At 43.4% G+C, this 21,502-nt stretch overlaps 1 protein-coding gene across 1 annotated transcript in view; it reads left to right on the top strand.

The window, feature by feature from the left end:
* LOC129832246 (gap junction delta-2 protein-like) overlaps positions 1–18,565 on the top strand; it is a 37,111-nt gene extending 18,546 nt beyond the window's left edge. Inside the window, exon 2 of the mRNA XM_055896176.1 lies at positions 12,070–18,565. Within this exon, the coding sequence (XP_055752151.1) occupies positions 12,070–12,913 (844 nt within the window). The 3' untranslated portion in view covers positions 12,914–18,565. The remainder of the gene's footprint in view (positions 1–12,069) is intronic.
* The last annotated feature ends 2,937 nt before the right edge of the window (positions 18,566–21,502 follow it).

Genomic DNA, 21,502 nt, shown 5'->3' with positions numbered 1-21,502 from the left:
GTGGTACCTTCAGGCGTTTGGAAATTGCTCCCAATGATGAACCAGACTTGTGGAGGTCTACAATTTATTTTCTGAGGTCTTGGCTGAATTCTTTTGATTTTCCCATGATGTCAAGCAAAGAGGCACTGAGTTTGAAGGTAGGCCTTGAAATACATCCACAGGTACACCTCCAATTGGCTCAAATTATGTCAATGAGAAGCTTCTAAAGCCATGATCATTTTCTGGAATATTCCAAGCTGTTTAAAGGCACAGTCAACTTAGTGTGTGTAAACTTCTGATCCACTGGAATTGTGATACAGTGAATTATAAGTTAAATAATCTGTCTGTTAACAATTGTTGGGAAAATTACTTGTGTCATGCACAAAGTAGATGTCCTAACCGACTTGCCAAAACTATAGTTTGTTAACAAGAAATTTGTGGAGTTGTTGAAAAACTAGTTTTAATTATTCCAACCTAAGTGTATGTAAACTTCCGACTTCAACTGTAGCTGTGCAGCGATGCTCCCCATCCAACCTGACAGAGCTTGAGAGGATCTGCAGAGAAGAACGGGAGAAACTCCCCAAATACAGGTGTGCCAAGCTTGTAGTGTCATACCCAAGAAGACTTGAGGCTGTAATCGCTGCCAAAGGTGCTTCAACAAAGTACTGAGTAAAGGGTCTGAATACTTACGTAAATGTGATATTTCAGATTCAGATTTTATATACATTTGCAAAAATGTAAAAAAAAAAAAAAAAAAAAGTTTTTGCTTTGTCATTCTGGGATATTGTGTGTAGAAACTATTTAATCCGTTTAAGAATAAAGCTGTAACGTAACAAAATGTGGAAAAAGTCAAGCGGTCTGAATATTTTTCCAAATGTACTGTATATATATTTACAAAAATGTATATGGGGGATTGGAAGTGATGCAGACAATTACATTGATGGAAGCTACAATCTATTTGCAATATTTAAACTGATTGTGTTCGTTGTCCGTAGCTTATGCCTTCCCATATCATAAGCCCATCGCCACAATGGGGCACTCTGTTCACAATGTCTGCCATCTGCCCGGTGCAATTGAAACCGTGATTCATCTGTGAAGAGCCAACTTCTTCAGCGTGCCAGTAGCCATCAAAGGTGAGCATTGGCCCACCAAAGTCGGTTACGACGCCGAGCACGCAGATGAGCTTCCCTGAGACTGTTTCTGACAGTTTGTGTGGAAATTCTTTGGTTGTGCAAACCCACAGTTTCATCCGCTGTCCGGGTGGCTGGTCTAAGACAATCCTGCAGGTGAAGAACCCGGATGTGGGGGTCCTGGGCTAGGTTACACCTAGTTGCGGTTGTGAGGCCAGTTGGATGTTCTACCAAAATCTCTAAAACAACATTGGATGTGGCTTATGGTAGAGAAATTAACATTAAATTCAATGGCATCAACTCTGGTGGACATTCCTGCAGTCAGCATGCCAATTGCACGCTCCCTCAAAACTTGAGACATCTGTATTATTGTGTTGTGCGACAAAACCTCACATTTTAGAGTGGTCTATTATTATCCCTAGCACAAAGTGTAATAATCATGCTGTTTAATTAGCTTCTTAATATGCCACACCTGTCAGGTGGATGGATTGTCTTGGCAAAGGAGAAATGCTCACTAACAATGACGTAAAACAAATTTGTGCACAAAATCTGAGAGAAAAAAGCTTTTTGTGCGTATGGAAAAGTATTGGGATCTTTTACTTCAGCTCATGAAACTTGGGGCCAACACTTTACATGTTGCGTTTTATATTTTTGTTCATTATAAAATCCACCCCCCAAAAAACGTTGGGGGCCCAACCTTTTTATGCAGGTCGGTTTTGGTTCCGCGGGACACCTGTTGCTTACCCCTGCCCTACAGCCAATAAATGTGTCTATCAACATGCACCACAGCGTATAAAAATGTGTACAAATGCATTTCGATGCAAATATATTCTCATTTCCCGTATTCTCCTCTCCACTGGATGTTTCTTTCTTGATTTTTCCAGTTTTCTGTTCTCCTTCCATATCTCCCACCCATCTCTCTTTTCACCCTTTCCTCCCACAACCCATTCCTCCTCTCTCGCCGTTTCTTATTTTCTTTCCATTATTCCAATTACTCATCCTTACGATCCTTTAACGCTAAGCTCCCTGTCATCACTGTTAAAGCCACACAGATAAACCCTTGTCTTTTGTGTATGGGTGTATGGATGAGTGTTTGGATAAACCATGTCACTTTGAAAAAGCCGGAAGATATCCTATACACAGTTGTTACATTCAGAGACTTCTGAGTGTTTTTCTCTCAATGGGGTTCTATGTGACTGGCTTAATCCAGATGTGACGGCTCCACTCGACTATTTACTGTACCCCCAAACAGCTGGGTAAACAATCAACAGATGACTAGGAATCTTAAGAGAGAGGGGGGGGGGGGGGGGGTAGAGAAAAATAGTGGAGGAGAGGTCAGTGACTCTGGCCGTTGAAGGGCTGTTAATGAGGGTTCAGTCCATGAGTCAGCGCTTATGACTTCCAGGGGTTATAACTGACCGTAAGACTCACAGGGAGAGAATAGAATAGACACAGTGTCCCAGACTACTCTTAGGCCACTTAATTATTATCTTATTAATGCATGGAGCCAAAGATTCAGAGAGAGACATACCATGGTTTGTCAAAGATTAAGTAAAGGCCTTGTCGTTTAGGCCTCACACTAGCGTTGGGCTCTCCACAATAGGACAGTGAGTTTTCTTTATCTTACTTAGCAAAAAGCATATGAAAGGTTGTATCAGTTTGTTAGGATCCTTTTCCCTTTGTTCTAAGCTTCCATAGACTCATAATGAGATCCACTGACTGTACAAAGGCATCAGCGCTCTCGCTCTATCTGTGAGAGTAAGATGGATGAAGTGTCTGTGGGTATTGATTTGCACCTGGTGCAGATCATATCTTTCCCATACATCTCTGACACATTGTCTTATACCGCCTCTCTCAATGTTTATCTATTTTAATAAGGTCTCTCTCTCTCTCTCTCGTTCCCTAAACAGATAGAACTAGAAGGCCTTGAGAGGGAGGGAGGGCGGAACTGAGACACAACCTGCATCTTATCATTCTGCTGCAATGTTTGGGCTATAGGCATGATGAGGGCATGGGGAGATATGGCATTAGTGTGTGTGTGTGTGTGTGTGTGTGTGTGTGTGTTTGTCCACTGTGTCCAACGTTGTCCCTCAGGGCTGACAGCAGCAGCTGTCAGGCCTGTGTGAGTGAGCCAGACAGTTCAGTCACACACACACACACACACACACTTAATCACGCACACAAACACACACACAAAAGGTGTGATGACAAAAGGTGTGATGCTCCCATCTGAGGCCTAAGGAGATCAGACACATGAACCACTGCTCTCTCCCAGTGTGTGTGTGTGTGTGTGTGTGTGTGTGTGTGTGTGTGTGTGTGTGTGTGTGTGTGTGTGTGTGTGTGTGTGTGTGTGTGCGTGCGTGCGTGCGTGCGTGCGTGCGTGCGTGCGTGCGTGCGTGCGTGCGTGCGTGCGTGCGTGCGTGCGTGCGTGCGTGCGTGCGTGCGTGTGTGTAATACATGGCCCAAATGTTTGTAACACAATTTACTTGGAAAGAGTGGAAATCAATTCAGTATATTCTTGCCAGTCAAATGACCTCTCTCTCTGCAGCATGGTGAGTTTAATGCTGAATAGTTAATGGGAAGATACGTGAATTTGATAACATGTGTTAGGTGGAGTGTGAAGTTATTGTCACATTTAGCATACGGTTATTCATATTTGGCTGCTAACAGTGTGTGACTTACTCAGTTTTGGCAGTGTAAACATTTGCCTGAGAGAGTAAGAGTAAATATAGCATCCGCATTGCAATTTGCTTACGCTTGTGTTTGTATGTTTGGCCGGCCATCTGGCTGTATGACTGTGTGTGTGTGTTGGGGGGCGAACTTGTGAGTCAGATGAGGATCTGTTTCACAAGTGTCTGTTTATGTTTGTCTATCTGTGTTGGAGGGAGTGTGGTGTCTGTCCCTTATTGGTCTGTGTAAGGTGTTTCACTGGTGTTTGTGTGCGTGAATAAGTATGTATTTTTGTGTGTGTGTGTGTGTGTGTGTGTGTGTGTGTGTGTGTGTGTGTGTGTGTGTGTGTGTGTGTGTGTGTGTGTGTGTGTGTGTGTGTGTGTGTGTGTGTGTGTGTGTGTGTGTGTGTGTGTGAGTGAGCTGTCTGGCTCTATCATCAGCTTCTATCACTTTGACTCAACCACACACAGCAGCTGCTGCTGTCAGCCCTGAGGGACAACGTTGGACACAGTGGACAAACACACACACACACACACTAATGCCATATCTCCCCATGCCCTCATCATGCCTATAGCCCAAACATTGCAGCAGAATGATAAGATGCAGGTTGTGTCTCAGTTCCGCCCTCCCTCCCTCTCAAGGCCTTCTAGTTCTATCTGTTTAGGGAACGAGAGAGAGAGAGAGAGACCTTATTAAAATAGATAAACATTGAGAGAGGCGGTATAAGGCAATGTGTCAGAGATGTATGGGAAAGATATGATCTGCACCAGGTGCAAATCAATACCCACAGACACTTCATCCATCTTACTCTCACAGATAGAGCGAGAGCGCTGATGCCTTTGTACAGTCAGTGGATCTCATTATGAGTCTATGGAAGCTTAGAACAAAGGGAAAAGGCTCCTAACAAACTGATACAACCTTTCATATGCTTTTTGCTAAGTAAGATAAAGAAAACTCACTGTCCTATTGTGGAGAGGCCTAAACGATGAGGCCTTTACTTAATCTTTGACAAACCATGGTATGTCTCTCTCTGAATCTATGACTCCATGACTGTTTGAGTTGTTGACATGCGTTAATAAGATAATAATTAAGAGTGGTCTGGGACACTGTGTCTATTCTATTCTCTCCCTGTGAGTCTTACGGTCAGTTATAACCCCTGGAAGTCATAAGCGCTGACTCATGGACTGAACCCTCATTAACAGCCCTTCAACGGCCAGTCACTGACCTCTCCTCCACTCTTTTTCTCTTTCCCTCTCTTTCTCTCTCTCTCCCTCCACCTATAAACAGGTAAACACACAAGCATTAAAATGCACAACCTTCACCAAAAATGTCGACGTTCATCACACTGAACTGCACAACTAGCAATTTGTTATTTTTTACATTGATTCATTAACTGTACACATCAATCTTGATGTGACATGTCTCGTGAATCATAATGTCTGGGGTCCTTGCATACTTCTCCGTACTGTACATGTTTAGAATAGATTTAGAATACTTCTCTGTACTGTATATGTTTAGAATATATTAATAATACTTCTCTGTACTGTATATGTTTAGAATATATTAATAATACTTCTCTGTACTGTATATGTTTAGAATATATTAATAATACTTCTCTGTACTGTATATGTTTAGAATATATTGATAATACTTCTCTGTACTGTATATGTTTAGAATATATTAATAATACTTCTCTGTACTGTATATGTTTAGAATATATTAATAATACTTCTCTGTACTGTACATGTTTAGAATAGATTTAGAATACTTCTCTGTATTGTACAGTTAAAGTCGGAAGTTTACATACACCTCAGCCAAATACATTTAAACTCAGTTTTTCACAATTCCTGACATTTAATCCTAGTAAAAATTCCCTGTCTTAGGTCAGTTAGGATACCCACTTTATTTTAAGAACGTGAAATGTCAGCATAATAGTAGAGAGAATGATTTATTTCAGCTTTTATTTATTTAATCACATTCCCAGTGGGTCAAACGTTTACATGCTACCAAATACTAATTGAGTGTATTGCCTTTAAATTGTTTGACTTGGGTCAAACTTTTCGGGTAGCCTTCCACAAGCTTCCCACAATAAGTTGGGTGAATTTTGGCCCATTCCTCCTGACAGAGCTGGTGTAAGGTTCAGGAGTCAGGTTTGTAGGCCTCCTTGCTCGCACAAGCTTTTTCAGTTATGCCCACAAATGTCCTATAGGATTGAGGTCAGGGCTTTGTGATGGCCACTCCAATACCGTGACTTTGTTGTCCTTAAGCCATTTTGCCACAACTTTGGAAGTATGCTTGGGGTCATTGTCCATTTGGAAGACCCATTTGCGACCAAGCTTTAACTTCCTGACTGATGTCTTGAGATGTTGCTTCAATATATCCACATAATCTTTCATCCTCATGATGCCATCTATTTTGTGAAGTGCACCAGGCCCTCCTGCAGCAAAGCACCCCCACAACATGATGCTGCCACCCCCGTGCTTCACGGTTGGGATGGTGTTCTTCGGCTTGCAATCCTCCCCCTTTTTCCTCCAAACATAACGATGGTCATTATGACCAAACAGTTCTATTTCTGTTTCATCAGACCAGAGGACATTTCTCCAACAAGTACGATCTTTGTCCCCATGTGCAGTTGCAAACTGTAGTCCTTCCTGAGCGGTATGATGGCTGCGTGGTCCCATGGTGTTTATACTTGCGTACTATTGTTTGTACAGATGAACGCGGTACCTTCAGGCATTTGGAAATTGCTCCCAATGATTAACCAAACTTGTGGAGGTCTACAATTTTTTTATGAGATCTTGGCTGATTTCTTTTGATTTTCCCATGATGTCAAGCAAAGAGGCACTGAGTTTGAAGGTAGGCCTTGAAATACATCCACAGGTACACCTCCAATTGACTCAAATTATGTCAATTAGCCTATCAGAAGCTTCTAAAGCCATGACATTTTCTGGAATATTCCAAGCTGTTTAAAGGCACAGTCAACGTAGTGTATGTACATTTTTGACCCACTGGAATTGTGATACAGTGAATTATAAGTGAAATAATCTCTCTGTAAACAATTGTTATAAAAATTACTTGTCAAAACTATAGTTTGTTAACAAGAAATTTGGGGGGTGAAAAACGAGTTTTAATGACCCCAACCTAAGTGTATGTATACTTCCAACTTCAACTGTACATGTTGAGAATATATTAATAGTACTTCTCTGTACTGTACATGTTTAGAATAAATTTAAGAGCGATAGAGGAGTGTGTGCTAACCATGTGTGGTTGGGAGTCAGTGGAGAATGCTTCCAGCATGTGTGACTGAGAGTGATTTGGGTTTTGGCGTTGGCATGGGCCACACTGGATTGTCCAAAACAGCAGATTAAATGTGGATTATAGCCGTGCTCCCATCCCGATCGCTGACTGTTGCTCTCTTCCCAGCTCACACCTCATGACCTTCCCAAACCCAGCACTCTACTCTGATGGCTGTGTTGCCATGACGATACCAGCCCTACAGCACACCTATACCGTTATCAGTTGATTACTGTGGAGTGGAGGTCTCTGTGACTCTGTAAAGGACTGCCGTGAGACTGTGAGTGTACTTGGAGCTACTCGTGTGGTAAATAGGGATTAATCACGGCTGTGCTGTGTATAATTAAATCATCAGTACAAAATGCAGCTCCAGTCACTCTAGTGCCCTTGTGTGTGTCCATCGAGAGAGGACACCAGTGTGCCGTGACCCCAGTCTGTCTCTCAGTACTGATCAGCTGCACAGGGATATTGTGTTTGTTTTCAGGCCAGTGGTAGGACTTAATGAGAAGTGGATAGTGGTACTGTCTCACGTCAGAGGTCTACAAATGAGATTTACATCCGTACGGCATAGACTTTAGACCGATATAGACACACAAAAAACACAGACACGGATCATTACCTTCTACCCATCTACACACACATACAGTATTGGCTCTATATCTCTCACACCAAACCACACAAAAACCCACACCCAGTGACACACACACACACACACACACACACTTAGCACTGAGCAGTGTGCACTGGCTCTGTCACAGAGGGTGTGTTCCGGTCTTGAGGGCTATCCTGGACCTCCTCCATCTCTGTCACATTCCAGTCGGTGACAGAAGGAGCAGAGGGGCACCGCTCCCCTGCCAAAAGAGTACCATCCACACTCACACACACGCAAACACACACAAGTCAACAGACACACCCAAGCAAACAGAAACGCAAAGACACTCACACAGCTGTTGCCGAGCGTTAGAAAGCTGATTGTGTCTGTAATGTCTGACATTCCTGTGTTCTTCCCGTGCTCTCTAAGGTGGGTGGATTTGTAATGGACAGCCCAGTATTCATTATTTCAAACTATTTGCATCATGTATTTCGTATGTATGCTTGACTGGGTATGTGGCTGTGTATTAATGTAAGTGTGTCTGTGCTGATGGTGATGTTTTATATACAGTACGTGTGTAAGCATGTGTACACTGTGTGTGTGTGTGTGTGTGTGTGTGTGTGTGTGTGTGTGTGTGTGTGTGTGTGTGTGTGTGTGTGTGTGTGTGTGTGTGTGTGTGTGTGGAAATAGGCTACATTCTCTGGGGAGAGTCGATACATTATTGGCTAAACGGACAAGATTCTGACCTCACCTGAAGCAAGACGTACTGTAGCTGTGGGCTAGGTGTCAAATGGCCTGCTGTCAAGTCAACCAGGTCCTATTGATGCTCAACCTTGTTAGCCTGACACAAGACAGGCATGAGGAAGCCAGGGAAATACTTTATAGAGAGAGTTAAAGGGATGAGGCCAGGTAAAGCAGCAGCAGACGCCAGGAAAGAGGGAGCCCTTTAAGAGGATTACACGGCAGTATCACATGGGGAACGCTTAAATCATAGGGCAAACAAGCCAGCTTTGACTCTTCACAGCTTCTTTTGTATGGATCGCCTTTTCAGCCATCACCTCATGAAAAGGACTTGAATACTTTCTAATAACATGACCTAGCCAATTTATTTATTTAACTAGGCAAGTCAGTTAAGAACAAATTCTTATTTACAATGACGGCCTACACCGGCCAAACCCAGACGACGCTGGGCCAATTGTGCGCCGCCCTATGGGACTCCCAATCACGGCCGGATGTGATACAGCCTGGATTCAAACCAGGGACTGTAGTGACGCCTCTTGCACTGAGATGCAGTGCCTTAGAACGCTGCGCCACTCGGGAGCCTATGCATTGGATAAGACAGATGGAACACATACACTTCTCTAGTGTCTTTTTATATTAGTATATATCGGTCGTGTTCGTGGTTATCAATAAGATTCCATCATAGATCAACAATGTCTGCAACATTCTATACAACAGGTTGTGAGAGATGTTCTCTCCTGGGTGTGGAATGATTGTTATCTGGCTTCCATCCACAGATGACAGCAGACAGTTCCAGTATGATTTGATAGCATTGTTATTGCTGGTGTTTTTTTCTCAGCTTGCTGGGTAGTTAAGTTGCCTTTCTTCACTTTAGCTGGTCCTCGGCTCGAATCAGAGCTCATGAGCACCTCTCATTTTTCTTCCCATCGGCTGTTGCCATGGTAACTGGCAGAGGAAGTTGGGTGCGAGGGGAGAGAGGAGAGGAGGGGAGGGAGGGGGTTTGCGGGTAAAGGCACCAGGGACACCCCCCTCCTTCCTCTCGTACCCACTTTCCTCAATCAACATATTATCTCCAGGGGTTACATAAAGAAACACTGTTGGGAAGAGCGACATTCATGATCGTACGGTATAACAGGGGCTGTTCTTCCTCCATAACAACAATGGTACAGCAGCATCACTTCAAATGGCATCTCTGTATTTTTTTTCAGCAAGCAAACGATGCAAGCCGCTCAGTGGTTTGTGCGCGGACGGTTGTGACAACACTTCACTCCAAAAAAGAATGTATAATTTCACATGTTGGTGCACACTGTCAGTTACTGATCACTGCAGATACAAATAAACCTCCCCATGGCTTTTGTCATCAACTTTTGAGAGAGAAACCATGATCCAATTAAAAGAAGCAGTTTGGGTTCTGGGCATAATGTTTTGACGTAATCCCTGGGGATTGGATGAAAACAGAGACAGGGTGTTCATTTAACGACAAACAAATACAGGCTGTTGAGGGGGAGGACAGGAGGACTACTCAGATAGTTTTGGACGTTTTTGCAAGACTCACAAAGGAGATTTCCTTTTCATGTTAAACAGAGTCTGCTGACAATGGTAGCAAAAATGCTTCCCCCCAAAAAAGAGAAATAGTCTCTATTTGGAGCGTATTCTGTTGCAGTGCCAGGCAGGGATAGGGAGGGAAAGAGAGGGGGGTTAGGGAGGGAGGGAGTTAGATGGTAGGAGCAGGAGCACAGAAAGACAGGGAGAAAAGACAGAAAGAGAGATAGTAAAGGGAAAGAGGAGAAGAAGCAGGTGGAGGTTATGGGATAGATAATCTAAAGCTATTCGATGGCATTAAACAAACTACTAGGCCTAATGCAAGAATCCTACATTGGCACTGGTGCAGATTAAGGTTGTGGGTTTGCCTGTGGAAGCCATTATATAATTCATTCTCCCTGATGAGATTTTGTTCTCTCATGGCATTTTTTTTATTCAAGGAAATCTCTAGCTCTAGAAATCTCTACCAATGGATTGGTATTGTCAGACGCAAGTGGGTAAATCTGTGCCCTGCGCCCGTGGAGTAATAATGATCATTTATAATACAGGTTCAATTCAAGTGTGAATTTCTCTGAACTCTTCGAGAGCTGCAGGCTACGCCACACAAAAGGCTGGCGTTAAAAATGCCTGCTGTGTTTTTATGAAAAATGAATGAGAAGAGAGCTTTGAGTGAGAGTGTCTGATTTCAATTGACAGTGAAAAAGGGGGGTGCCTCTGAAGCCCACTCACAAAATGAAATCGTAGCCCTACACTATAGAAAAGCAGCGCACACACTTGTATACATACGTCTCAACATGTCACATTAAGCACACCACTAAAAAATCACAGTGAATTGCTTCACACCCCCACTACCACAGTAATCTCTCTCTCCCCCCTGTCACACGCACAGAAATAGCACGTAAACCGCAGACAAGGTGCATAGTGTCATCGGTTGCTAAGGGGAAAGGAAAAATGGGAAGACAGAGATTGTGTGTTACAAAATTAATTACAGCAAGATCCACTTTAGCAGGGACTGAGATGAAGGTTACGTGTTAAATGAGCCTGACGCTAAAATTAGACCATGAAGCAGAGAGATGTGTCATGTCCCTGTTTTAAATGACTGTTGCGCTGGAGATAAAATGACTGGAAGTAGAACGGAAAAAATATTCACGTAATAATTGTTATTTCTCTAATATACAGTGCATTCGGAAAGTATGCAGACACCTTGACTTTTTCCACATTTTGTTACGTTACAGCCTCATTGTAAAATGTATTACACTCTTTCCCCCCTCATCAATCTACACAAAATACCCCATAATGACAAAGCAAAAAAACTTGACATAGACGGTAAAAGTAGATTTTTTAAATGATTCACTTGGCCAAAAGCAATACTTTTGGATACTGTATTTTAAGTTGGTTTAACAGTATTTCATACATGCTGTGCTTACTTCCTGTACACAAAAGGTGAATGATGGTGGGAGAACAAAGTGCAGTGTTCTGGAAAGTCTGGTTTGATATGCTTTAGGATATGGGTTGAACTTGAATAGGAAGAGTGAAGTAGAGGTTATAGACAACTATAAGCATTCGGAAAGTATTCAGTCCCCTTGACTTTTTCCACATTTTGTTACTTTACAGCCTTATTCTAAAATTGATTAAATCATTTTTGTTCTTCATCAATCTACCTGTTTTTTTCTTTGTCTTTATGGGGTATAGTGTGTAGATTGATGAGGAGAAAAAAAACGATTTAATCCAATTTAGAATAAGGCTGTAACATAACAAAATGTGGAAAGAGTAAATGGGGGCTGAATACTTTCTGAATGCTCTGTAGATATTGTGCTCAGCAGATGAATGTGCTCTAGATGAATCCCTTGTTCTACCTCATCTAAAGGAACAGTGGCATCCTTAACTATCACTACTCATCGTTCCCACAACTCCACATCTCTTATCCAAGTTCTCTCTCTCTCCTGCTCCTGCTGTGCCCAAAGCTACTTCAGTCTCTTTAATCCAATATGTTTTATTGGTCTTCTACTATCCGTTCTCTCTTCACCACTCCCTCCAGTTGTTAACTGTAACACATATGTATTTTATATTCTCTCTCTCTCTGTCGCTCTCTGTCTCTCTGTGTGTGCCTCTTTCATACAGGATTCTTCTGACTGTGGTGGTGATCTTTCGGATCCTGATCGTGGCCATCGTTGGCGAGACGGTGTACGAGGACGAGCAGACCATGTTCATCTGCAACACCCTGCAGCCGGGCTGCAACCAGGCCTGCTACGACAAGGCCTTCCCCATCTCCCACATCCGCTACTGGGTCTTCCAGATCATTCTGGTGTGTACGCCCAGCCTGTGCTTCATCACCTACTCTGTGCACCAGTCGGCCAAGCAGCGTGACAGACGCTACTCCTTCCTCTACCCACTGATGGAGCGTTCGGATTACGGGCAAAGTGGCACCAGGAAGGTTCGTAACATCAACGGTATCCTGGTGCACCACGGCGACGGTGGCGGGAAGGACGAGCATGACTGCATGGAGGTGAAGGAGATCCCCAACGCGCCGCGGGGGCTCACACACGGCAAGAAGTCCAAGCAGCGCCAGCAGGAGGGCATCTCGCGCTTCTACATTATCCAGGTGGTGTTCCGTAACGCACTGGAGATCGGCTTTCTGGTGGGACAGTACTTCCTATACGGCTTCAGCGTGCCGGGCATCCTCGAGTGCGACCGCTACCCCTGCGTGAAGGAGGTGGAGTGCTACGTGTCGCGGCCCACCGAGAAGACGGTCTTCCTGGTCTTCATGTTCGCCGTGAGCGGCATCTGCGTGCTGCTCAACCTGGCAGAGCTCAACCATCTGGGCTGGAAGAAGATCAAGGCAGCCATCCGGGGCGTGCAGGCCCGCCGGAAGTCCATCTGCGAGATCCGCAAGAAGGACATGACCCACATGTCGCAGCCCCCCAACATGGGCAGGACCCAGTCCAGCGAATCCGCCTACGTCTGATGGAGACAGGGCTATACGCTGGGTAAGTGAGGGGCAGGGTAGGGAACGAGTGGGACGACCACTCCATTCCACTCTCTCTTTTTACAGTTTTAATGGAAAGAGGAGGAGGAGGACGGTGAAAAAAAGCTGCCAAGGAATATTTGCTGTATTTTTTAAATTTATTATGAGACCAGCTGCACCTGTTCTTGTCATACCTTGTCATGTGTATGATTTTTTTTTATTGGGACGTTCCCAAAGTGCTGTACGGAAGTCTTTAAGGAGAGGCTTCTGGCTGTTGTAGGGTTTCCGGGCCAGGGGCGGTGGGGTGGAGAAGGGGACCGAAGGGTAGGCTATGTCATGATGCTGTTCTGGCTTATGTCATCCATGATGAAGAGAGTAGGAGGGGTGGTTAACTGAGAAGGAGCGGAAGAGCTGTCGCAATGATGATCCGACTCTCCACAAGCAGCACACACGGTGTCGACTTTCTATCCCCTCTTTGCTGGTGTGGAGAGAGAATGATGTTCCTCTCAAGCTGGTCTCCAAAGATTACGATGACAGAGAGAGCCAGTGTTCGGGACTCCTGGAGCTGGTGCCAGAAGAAACTGCTGTTTACATTTTGTCTCCTGGCAAACAATTATTAACACAAACACCATGAAGGAATACTGAAAAAAAAAATTCTCTACTTCTCCACTGCTGGCACCTGCACCATTGAGACTGAGGGTGGATGACAGTAATGTCTTCTCCTCTTCTCCTCGGTGTAAACTTTAGAGATAAACCCAAGGAGGTCACGAATAAATGATACCTCCACAGTCACAAACCGTTCCCCTCCACACCAACACCCCCACCAACATCTCTCCAGCATTCCAATGTGTTGCGTGTGTTTGTGACTGACTGAAATAAAGATAAAAATAAAAGGGAATAGGGAGAGAAATAGGGAATAAGAGAGAGTAAGAGAGGAACCTTCTCCTTGCAATCTATGTGGAGAAGAACCAGATCATTGTATTACTAATTTAAATGTTTATGATATCATTATTATGAGTTGATTTATTCTTTTCGTGACAAAGTTGGTGCCATCCTTTGGATTTACTTCTTGTTTGAAAGTTCCTGCATAGTATTTCCTCTTTTAGTTGAGAGAGTATGTCAAAATAGATGTATTTGTCTTCATGGAGGGAGGGGAGGCAAAAAAAACATGGTTGGGTTTCATGAGGGTACTTTGTTTAGGTTAATTTCAAAGCATTTTGCCTCCGATCGATGGAACTGAATTTGTGTCTGAGAGGAGGATCGCATGAGGTATTTGAAAAAGGCATGTACACAAGCAGTGCTTCTAGAAGCAACAAAGTGTTGTCATGATTGTACTCCTGACAGAGAACATGTTCATCTACTGGTTTGTGCTGCATCTCTCTCATATGTGGTGATCAGCAGGCATGCCTTTAAGAGACAAAGAAAAGACTGAGGAAAGTACCAAGGACAATAAGCGCTGCACCATGATCCTTGACAGACGGGAGAGAGAAAGGAACTCTCGTTGGGAAAAGCTCTGTAGCACCAGCAATAAAAGCCCAACACACTCGCTCAACGCCACTTAAGACAGGGTTCAGCTTTTCTACAATAGTGGTACGCTCTAAAAGGGATCCCACATTTACAGCACAATGGCCTTTGACCCTGCAGTGAGGCCAGACATGGGAGTTGGAGGTGGGGGGGGTCCGTGTTGTGGATATATTGAGGGAGTGGTTTGTACACTAAGCAGTAGTAGTGTCCATGGCGATGAAATAATAAGAAGGCCAAACATGACCAGCGAGGTGCTTCACCATACTGTACACGGTGCCTGTGTGTGTGTGCTTGCATGCGTGTGTGCTCCTTGGTTTATGTCCCATCCAGAGAGAGCAACCCCATCAGCATGGTTCTGCTTGAGTGGAAATGCTTGGGCCGGAACATTCTCCTGGTGTTCTACCCCAGGATCATATGGGAACCCTGTAATGGGGGTCACCCCAAGCACTGCCAAGGGACACACAGCCTGAAGTGTGTAATCTCTGAAACACTCTGTAGGGAGCAGGAGAGAGAAGAAGGAGAGGGGAGTTGCTGGTAGACATTGACATCAGGACAGGGAGGAACAGTCCCAGCATGCATTTCACACCACTCGAAATTTAGATGACGCAAGCCAAGCAGAGAAAACAGACATAGGAGAGGAAATATGGCTGTCAGTACCAGTGGAATATGGAAAGCCACAAAGCCTTTAGTTGCACATTTGTTTGAAAAGAACAGGAAATTAACAATGTCCTAAACAGAACAACAGAAAGCCATGACATCATTCAGACAGAGCAAAGGGCTCTAAAAACAAAGGCCTTGCTAGTCATTCAATTACAGAGGATTACAAACACCAAGAGACAACTTTATGGAGATAGAACGGTTCAGAACTGTCCCCATGTAAGATGGCTGACAAATTGTTCCCTTCTAGAGCATTGGGGCTCTATGAAATCAGCCTCTTGAGTTGTATCTCTATGTATGAGTCCAGCTATCCATGCTCCTCCTCTCTATCCTCACTGAGCACACTACTGACGTAGTGGTATAGTCTTATTGAGGTGTGACTGGTGAAGTGGCCAAAGAAGACTCTTTATTCATTCAGTCTTGTCTGTGATTCACCCTCTGATACTAGTCGGTAATCTCTGGTATAGAATTAGTCCCCTTCTTCAGAGCTCGTTGAATGTCCGTGGGATTGGATGAGGAGGAGCCTTGTTCTTAGAAGACCGCTGAGAGGGTGTAATAATAGAGGTTAAGGCCGGGCTTTCTTTAAATGACCCTGGGCCCTTCTCTTTAAGAAAGGGCTTGGTAAGGTTAACCAGAAGTATAGTATGGATATACAGGACTCTCCAGTCCCCAAGTGTCTCTGCTCTCTGGCTGCTCACCACTGCTCTCCTGTCTGGTCTCATTGAGGGGTATATAACAGGGTTGGGATGAGGACACTTCCCAAAGTGAATACTTCCCAAAGTGAATACTTCCCAAAGTGAACACTTCACAGGGTTCTAGCGGTCCAATGGTCTCCAGTCTATATGTGAAAATTATGCAATTTTATTTTCTTGATTTGGCTTGTGGATTCATTTTATTGTCTGTTGCTCTCTTTTTTTGTACAGTGATGTAATTGAAAGACAAATCGAAAAGGTTGTTTTTTTTCCTATGTAAAGAACAAAACATTTGAAATGTGCAAACTGGGGCGGTGTGTTGATGTAATGCACTAGTGTTGTATCCTTCCCTTGCCAAAGTGATATGCAAATGACATGGTGTTTCAAATGTATTCTTTTTTAAGGCATGTACAATGGCTAGAATAAGCATGTTTCTACCTGTTTTTAAAAACTCTATCTTAAAAAAGAAGAGGTTTTTTAGTCGTTGTCCAAGCTGTTGAGATAAAACGTGTACTAAGTCTTGATGTCAGGAATCTCTAATTTCCAACTCTTTTACAAGTCAGTACCAACTCAAGTAGTCATTTCTAAACGGAATAGGGTAGGGTTTTTTACCACCATTTTGAGATACTTTGAATTACCTGCTATAAAAAATAGTTTAAATAACAACACTAAAGATGTGGATACTCTGAATTATACTTGTGTACTGCAAGACAAATGTTTCAGGGTAAATAAACACTACATTGACAAAATAGAGGACACAACATTCCAGAGTAAATGAATTATGATCTAATGAATTAGCTCTGATGAAAGAATCAGTGAAGCACTAAGACACAGTAACATTATGGGGACTGTGTAGCCCTCTGCTCCAGGTCAACACATTGAGGGCTACTGCACATCATACAGACAGTCTCAGGAATTATGCACTTCTAAATGATTAGCAATCTTTTAAAACTCGGTTTTTATTCATATTTCTACAACTAATTCAACCAAACTTTTCTAAACGCTATCAGTCAACACCTGCATCCTTTCGTAAACAGGGAACAGCATTAGGCTCAAACGGGCACATAAAGTATTGTCAATCAGTACACACATTAGTATTATTACATAACTTCTTGTATCCAAGCCTCAACCAAACCCTCTAGCCTGAAACATTGGTGCTAATCTACCCTCATCCTGTGATGCATTGAATCAGTGACAAGGAAGAAGGTAATTTCCCAGGCAAGTTCAGATAACGATTTCCTAGGAGATGGAAGCAAGGACCTACAGACAGCTCACAACTCTTCCAATTGGCAGGAACGGACACCATCTGTGGTGGCAGAGAGCAAACCCTGGAGGTTGTGACACTTTTAAATACCTGCTGTACCGTCACTCTAGCGCACTACTACCACCAGCGCCACCTGTCCTAACCTCACATGTAGGGCTGCATCAAACCAGTGGCATGGGGGGTGTGGAGAGGTAACAGACCCAGGTTTACGTCATCAGGTCTGGCACCGCCGACTCTTGAGACAAAGGGACCCGTCTAAACATTTTAACGAGACCGACTGTGTTGAAAGTTTTATAAACAAGGGCTTTATAGTTTCAGCACAGACAGTGTCTTGGTCTCCTTCATCCCCCTTCACCATAGAAACAAAAACATAACATACCGCTATCCCAATATTTATCTCCCTAAGAGGACGTGGTGACCCATGTTTGGTGCTCAAGGACTTAATCAAACCTTTATCCTTGTGCCAATGGGTGATACGCGGTGCCGTCAACTTCACTAGCCTGAAAGACAAACACATCAGAACTCTTGCTCAGGAATATCTACACAAGGCAACAGCAAACATGACGTCCCCCCACGAATGATGATACTTGTTACATTCCTTTAGCATCCCACTCTCCACTCTGAGAGTCGGAGCCATGATGAAGCCAGCTCTGTCTTTTTATGTGAAGCACATGACACACACTGAGTCCGAGGCGTCGACGTGCTAGAAGTGCACTCGATGCACGGAGCTGATGTAGTCGACACAGACAGCCACATCGAGCTGGATTAGGCATATTTATTTCGTTTATGGGGGCAATTTCCAACCCTTTAATCTCTCATGATATCAATAGTGATGAGGTCATTTCATTCAACCGAGAGCTACTAGATCTAGTGAGGAGGGGGCTAAGGCTGTGAGGTTTTTCAGAAGGGAAGCTTTAGTGTGGGGAAAACGCCTACTAATTCGTATAGCCTACGTGTACCGCAGCAGTCCCCTCACCTGACACAGTGGCCCTTTGTGTCATAAAGTAGCATAGTTAGCGAGCTAGAGTTAAACGATTTACAAAAAGCTTTTGATTCTTGATCAACAACACCGCTGCACTGTAAAATGAACTTCGGCTACCTTACAGGAGTGGTTCTTACGGTTCGGTCATGAAAAATAATACCAAGAAAGTGTTCGGGTAGGAGAGTGTGTTGAGGACCAGGTAATGTCTATATTTGTCTCAGTTGCAACCACAGGGTACTAAAATGACTGAACGACAGGTAGACTTGTTCTTAAGGAGCAGAAAGGGAAACATATTAGCTGTAGAAGAACATCTAATTGTTTCATCATAGCTCTGTATATCTCCAACATCTACATGGATGTGAAAAAATATGCCAAGAAATTGAAAAAAAAACATTTGTTTGTGATTAATGGAAAATCTGTTGTTTTGACTGCAGATTTGATTTTATATCCAACTGACCTTATTTGAAGGCTTCTTAACCATTGTTTCTGACTTGTGTACTGTATGTGAAGACTGAATAAAACCTTGAATGTTACACATGCTGAGCTTGACCTTATGGTGATTGACAGTGTGCAGCCCTATCTGGAGGGATGTTGGTGTCAAAATGTCAGAACAATGTATGTGTTAGTGTGTATGAGAGACAGAGAGAGAGATGGGATACTGAGATGTCAGAATGTCCACGGGAATGGAATCGAAAAACAAAAGCATAATATCAAATGACACATCAAAATGTGCTGCTGATGAAATGATAAAGCTGACCAAAAATAATAACAATTCCAAATCGTTGCTCGCACTAATGGCATCAGTGATAATAGCGAGGGAAAGGGAGGAGTGAATGCTGTGTGTGTGTGTGCGGGCCAAGGTTATTAAAGGAAACTAAAACTGAAACAAAAACGAATCGTGAAAAACTATTTAGTAAACTAAATTAATTTAAATAATGAACAAACAAGTTTGGAAAAACTAAAACTATACTGAATCTATTATCAATAAAAATATGAATTATGTTCAGTTTTTTTCCCTAAATTTTCAATCTAGGTTTTCAATGGGGTTTTCAAACTACTGAATCTAGTTTGTGCATCACTATCACTAGATATCACCAGAGATTATGGAGGAATTGAGATGAAGCAGAAAGGCAGTTTCCCATAGAAAAAAAGGGTCACGGTTCAGGTCGGTGTAAGTGGGCGTAACCCCTCTCCCATGAGCATGCTTTCTCGGGTAGCCTAGCGACCAGCAGGCAGAGACGACTGCTTCAGCCACTTTGACAACTAAAACAAAGTTGTTTTTCTACTAATCTACTTATTGGAAAGATGTCAGTTTGGGCTCAGAATGCTCAAAACACCTCCAGCCTGTCATAAAATTACCCCCAAATCAAATCAAATTGTATTAGTCACATGTGCCGAATACAACCTTACAGTGAAATGCTTACTTACGAGCCCCTAACTGACAGTGCCGTTTAAAAAAATGTGGATAAGAATAAGAGTTAAAAGTAACAAGTAATTAAAGAGGAGCAGTAAAAAATAACAATATGTACAGGGGGGTGCCGGTACAGAGTCAATGTGCGGGGGCACCGGTTAGTTGGGGTAGTATGTACATGTAGGTAGACTTAATTAAAGTGACTATGCATAGATGACAACAGAGAGTGGCAGTGGTGTGGAGCGGAGGGGGGGGGGGGGTCAATGTGAATAGCCTGGGTAGCCATTTGACTAGATGTTCAGGAGTCTTATGGCTTGGGGGTAGAAGCTGTTTAGAAGCCTCTTGGACCTAGACTTGGCGCTCCGGTACCGCTTCCCGTGTGGTAGCAGAGAGAACAGTCTATGACTAGGGTGGCTGGAGTCTTTGACAATTTTCAGGCAGGAATTTTCAGGGAGGAATTTTCAGGCAGGAAGCTTGGCCCCAGTGATGTACTGGGCCGTTCGCACTACCCTCTGTAGTGCCTTGCGGTCGGAGGCTGAGCAGTTGCCATACCAGGCAGTGATGTAACCAGTCAGGATGCTCTCGATGGTGCAGCTGTAGAACCTTTTGAGGATCTGAGGACCCATGCCAAATCTTTTCAGTCTCCTGAGGGGGAATAGATTTTGTCGTGCCCTTTTCACGACTGTCTTGATGTGCTTGGACCATGATAGTTTGTTGGTGATGTCCACAATCATCTCCTTAGTTTTGGTCACGTTGAGGGGTTGTTGTGTGTCAGGTTTTGGCCAAGACTGTTCGGGTTTTGGTCACTAGATGTCCCCATTGCAACTTTTTTGTACCTTTTGTTTTTCTTGCTCTTATTACTGTTTGCACCTGTAGGTCATTCCCTTGTTAGTATTTAAACCCTGTGTGTTCCTCAGTTCCTTGCTCAGTGTTTGTAAGTTAGCACCCAGCCCCAGCCCAAGCCTTGTTTTATACAGATATTTCTCTTGTTGGATTTTCCAGAGGTTCTCTGGTTTAGTTCTTGTGTATTATTTGAGTAGTCTTTTGAGGTTTGTTTTTCCCTGCTGTTTTTTACCACTTTGTGGAGTTTCTTTTGTATTTTGGAGGATTTCCATTTTGTGCCTCTTGGCTTTATTTTTGGACATTGTGGATTCTTTGCCTGAAGATTTTGTTCTTTTATTAAACGACCATCTCTAGTGCTGCTGTGTCTGCCTCATCTTCTGGGTTCTGACTATTATTAGTGACTGTTTCTCGCACCGGGTCCTGACAGTTGTGTACTACAGTTACTGTGTGTTTTTATGGACAACCTTTAATATTCGGCAAAATCCTATGGCTTTCGCATTGGCACTAGTGTGATAGCAGCTAGCTCTGGTCAACTTAAATAAAAAATAGAAAAACACAAAACTATTATAACCTCGGTGTGAGTGTGTGTGTGCATTTGTGTGTGTGCATTCCTCTTTCATTTCTGTTGCACTAAGCAGCAGCACTGTCAACAGAGAAAGTGTGTGCAGTCTGTGTGTGTATGTGTGTGTCTCTGATATTGCCGTGCTGAATTGGGATTGAGGGCCGGTTGCCACGGCGATAAGCCTGGCAGTAATATCTCTAAGCGCAGCAAGGATTAATCTGTAGACAGATGGCCGGGGGACACCATCACTTCCTGACCACTGTGACAGCCAGTGTCATCACCATCAGCAATTTGGCCTTCGTCCTCATCATCATTATCACCAAGACTAGTATCATCATGAACATCAGCAGCCATCTCGTCATCTTCATCATCATCCTCATCATGACTGCCATACCCATCATCATCAAGACTAGTATCATCATAAACATCTCTGTCATCGTCATCATCCTTATTATCATCATCATCCTCGCCACCACCGTGTCATTCATCACAAACGTAATCATCATCATCGCCATGATCAAAAACATCTTCATAATAACAATCAATACATTCACCAACTGGCAAATCATTACAACTATCCCAGTAATATGCCCATTTAGGTTTATCTATCATCTATCTAAAAATACATATGATGCAATACACTGCAGGGCAGCA

Source organism: Salvelinus fontinalis, chromosome 33 (genome assembly GCF_029448725.1).
Source record: "Salvelinus fontinalis isolate EN_2023a chromosome 33, ASM2944872v1, whole genome shotgun sequence".
Taxonomy (NCBI): Eukaryota; Metazoa; Chordata; class Actinopteri; order Salmoniformes; family Salmonidae; genus Salvelinus; species Salvelinus fontinalis.
Note: the sequence above shows the minus strand (reverse complement) of the source record. Positions and strands in the feature narration are given on the sequence as shown.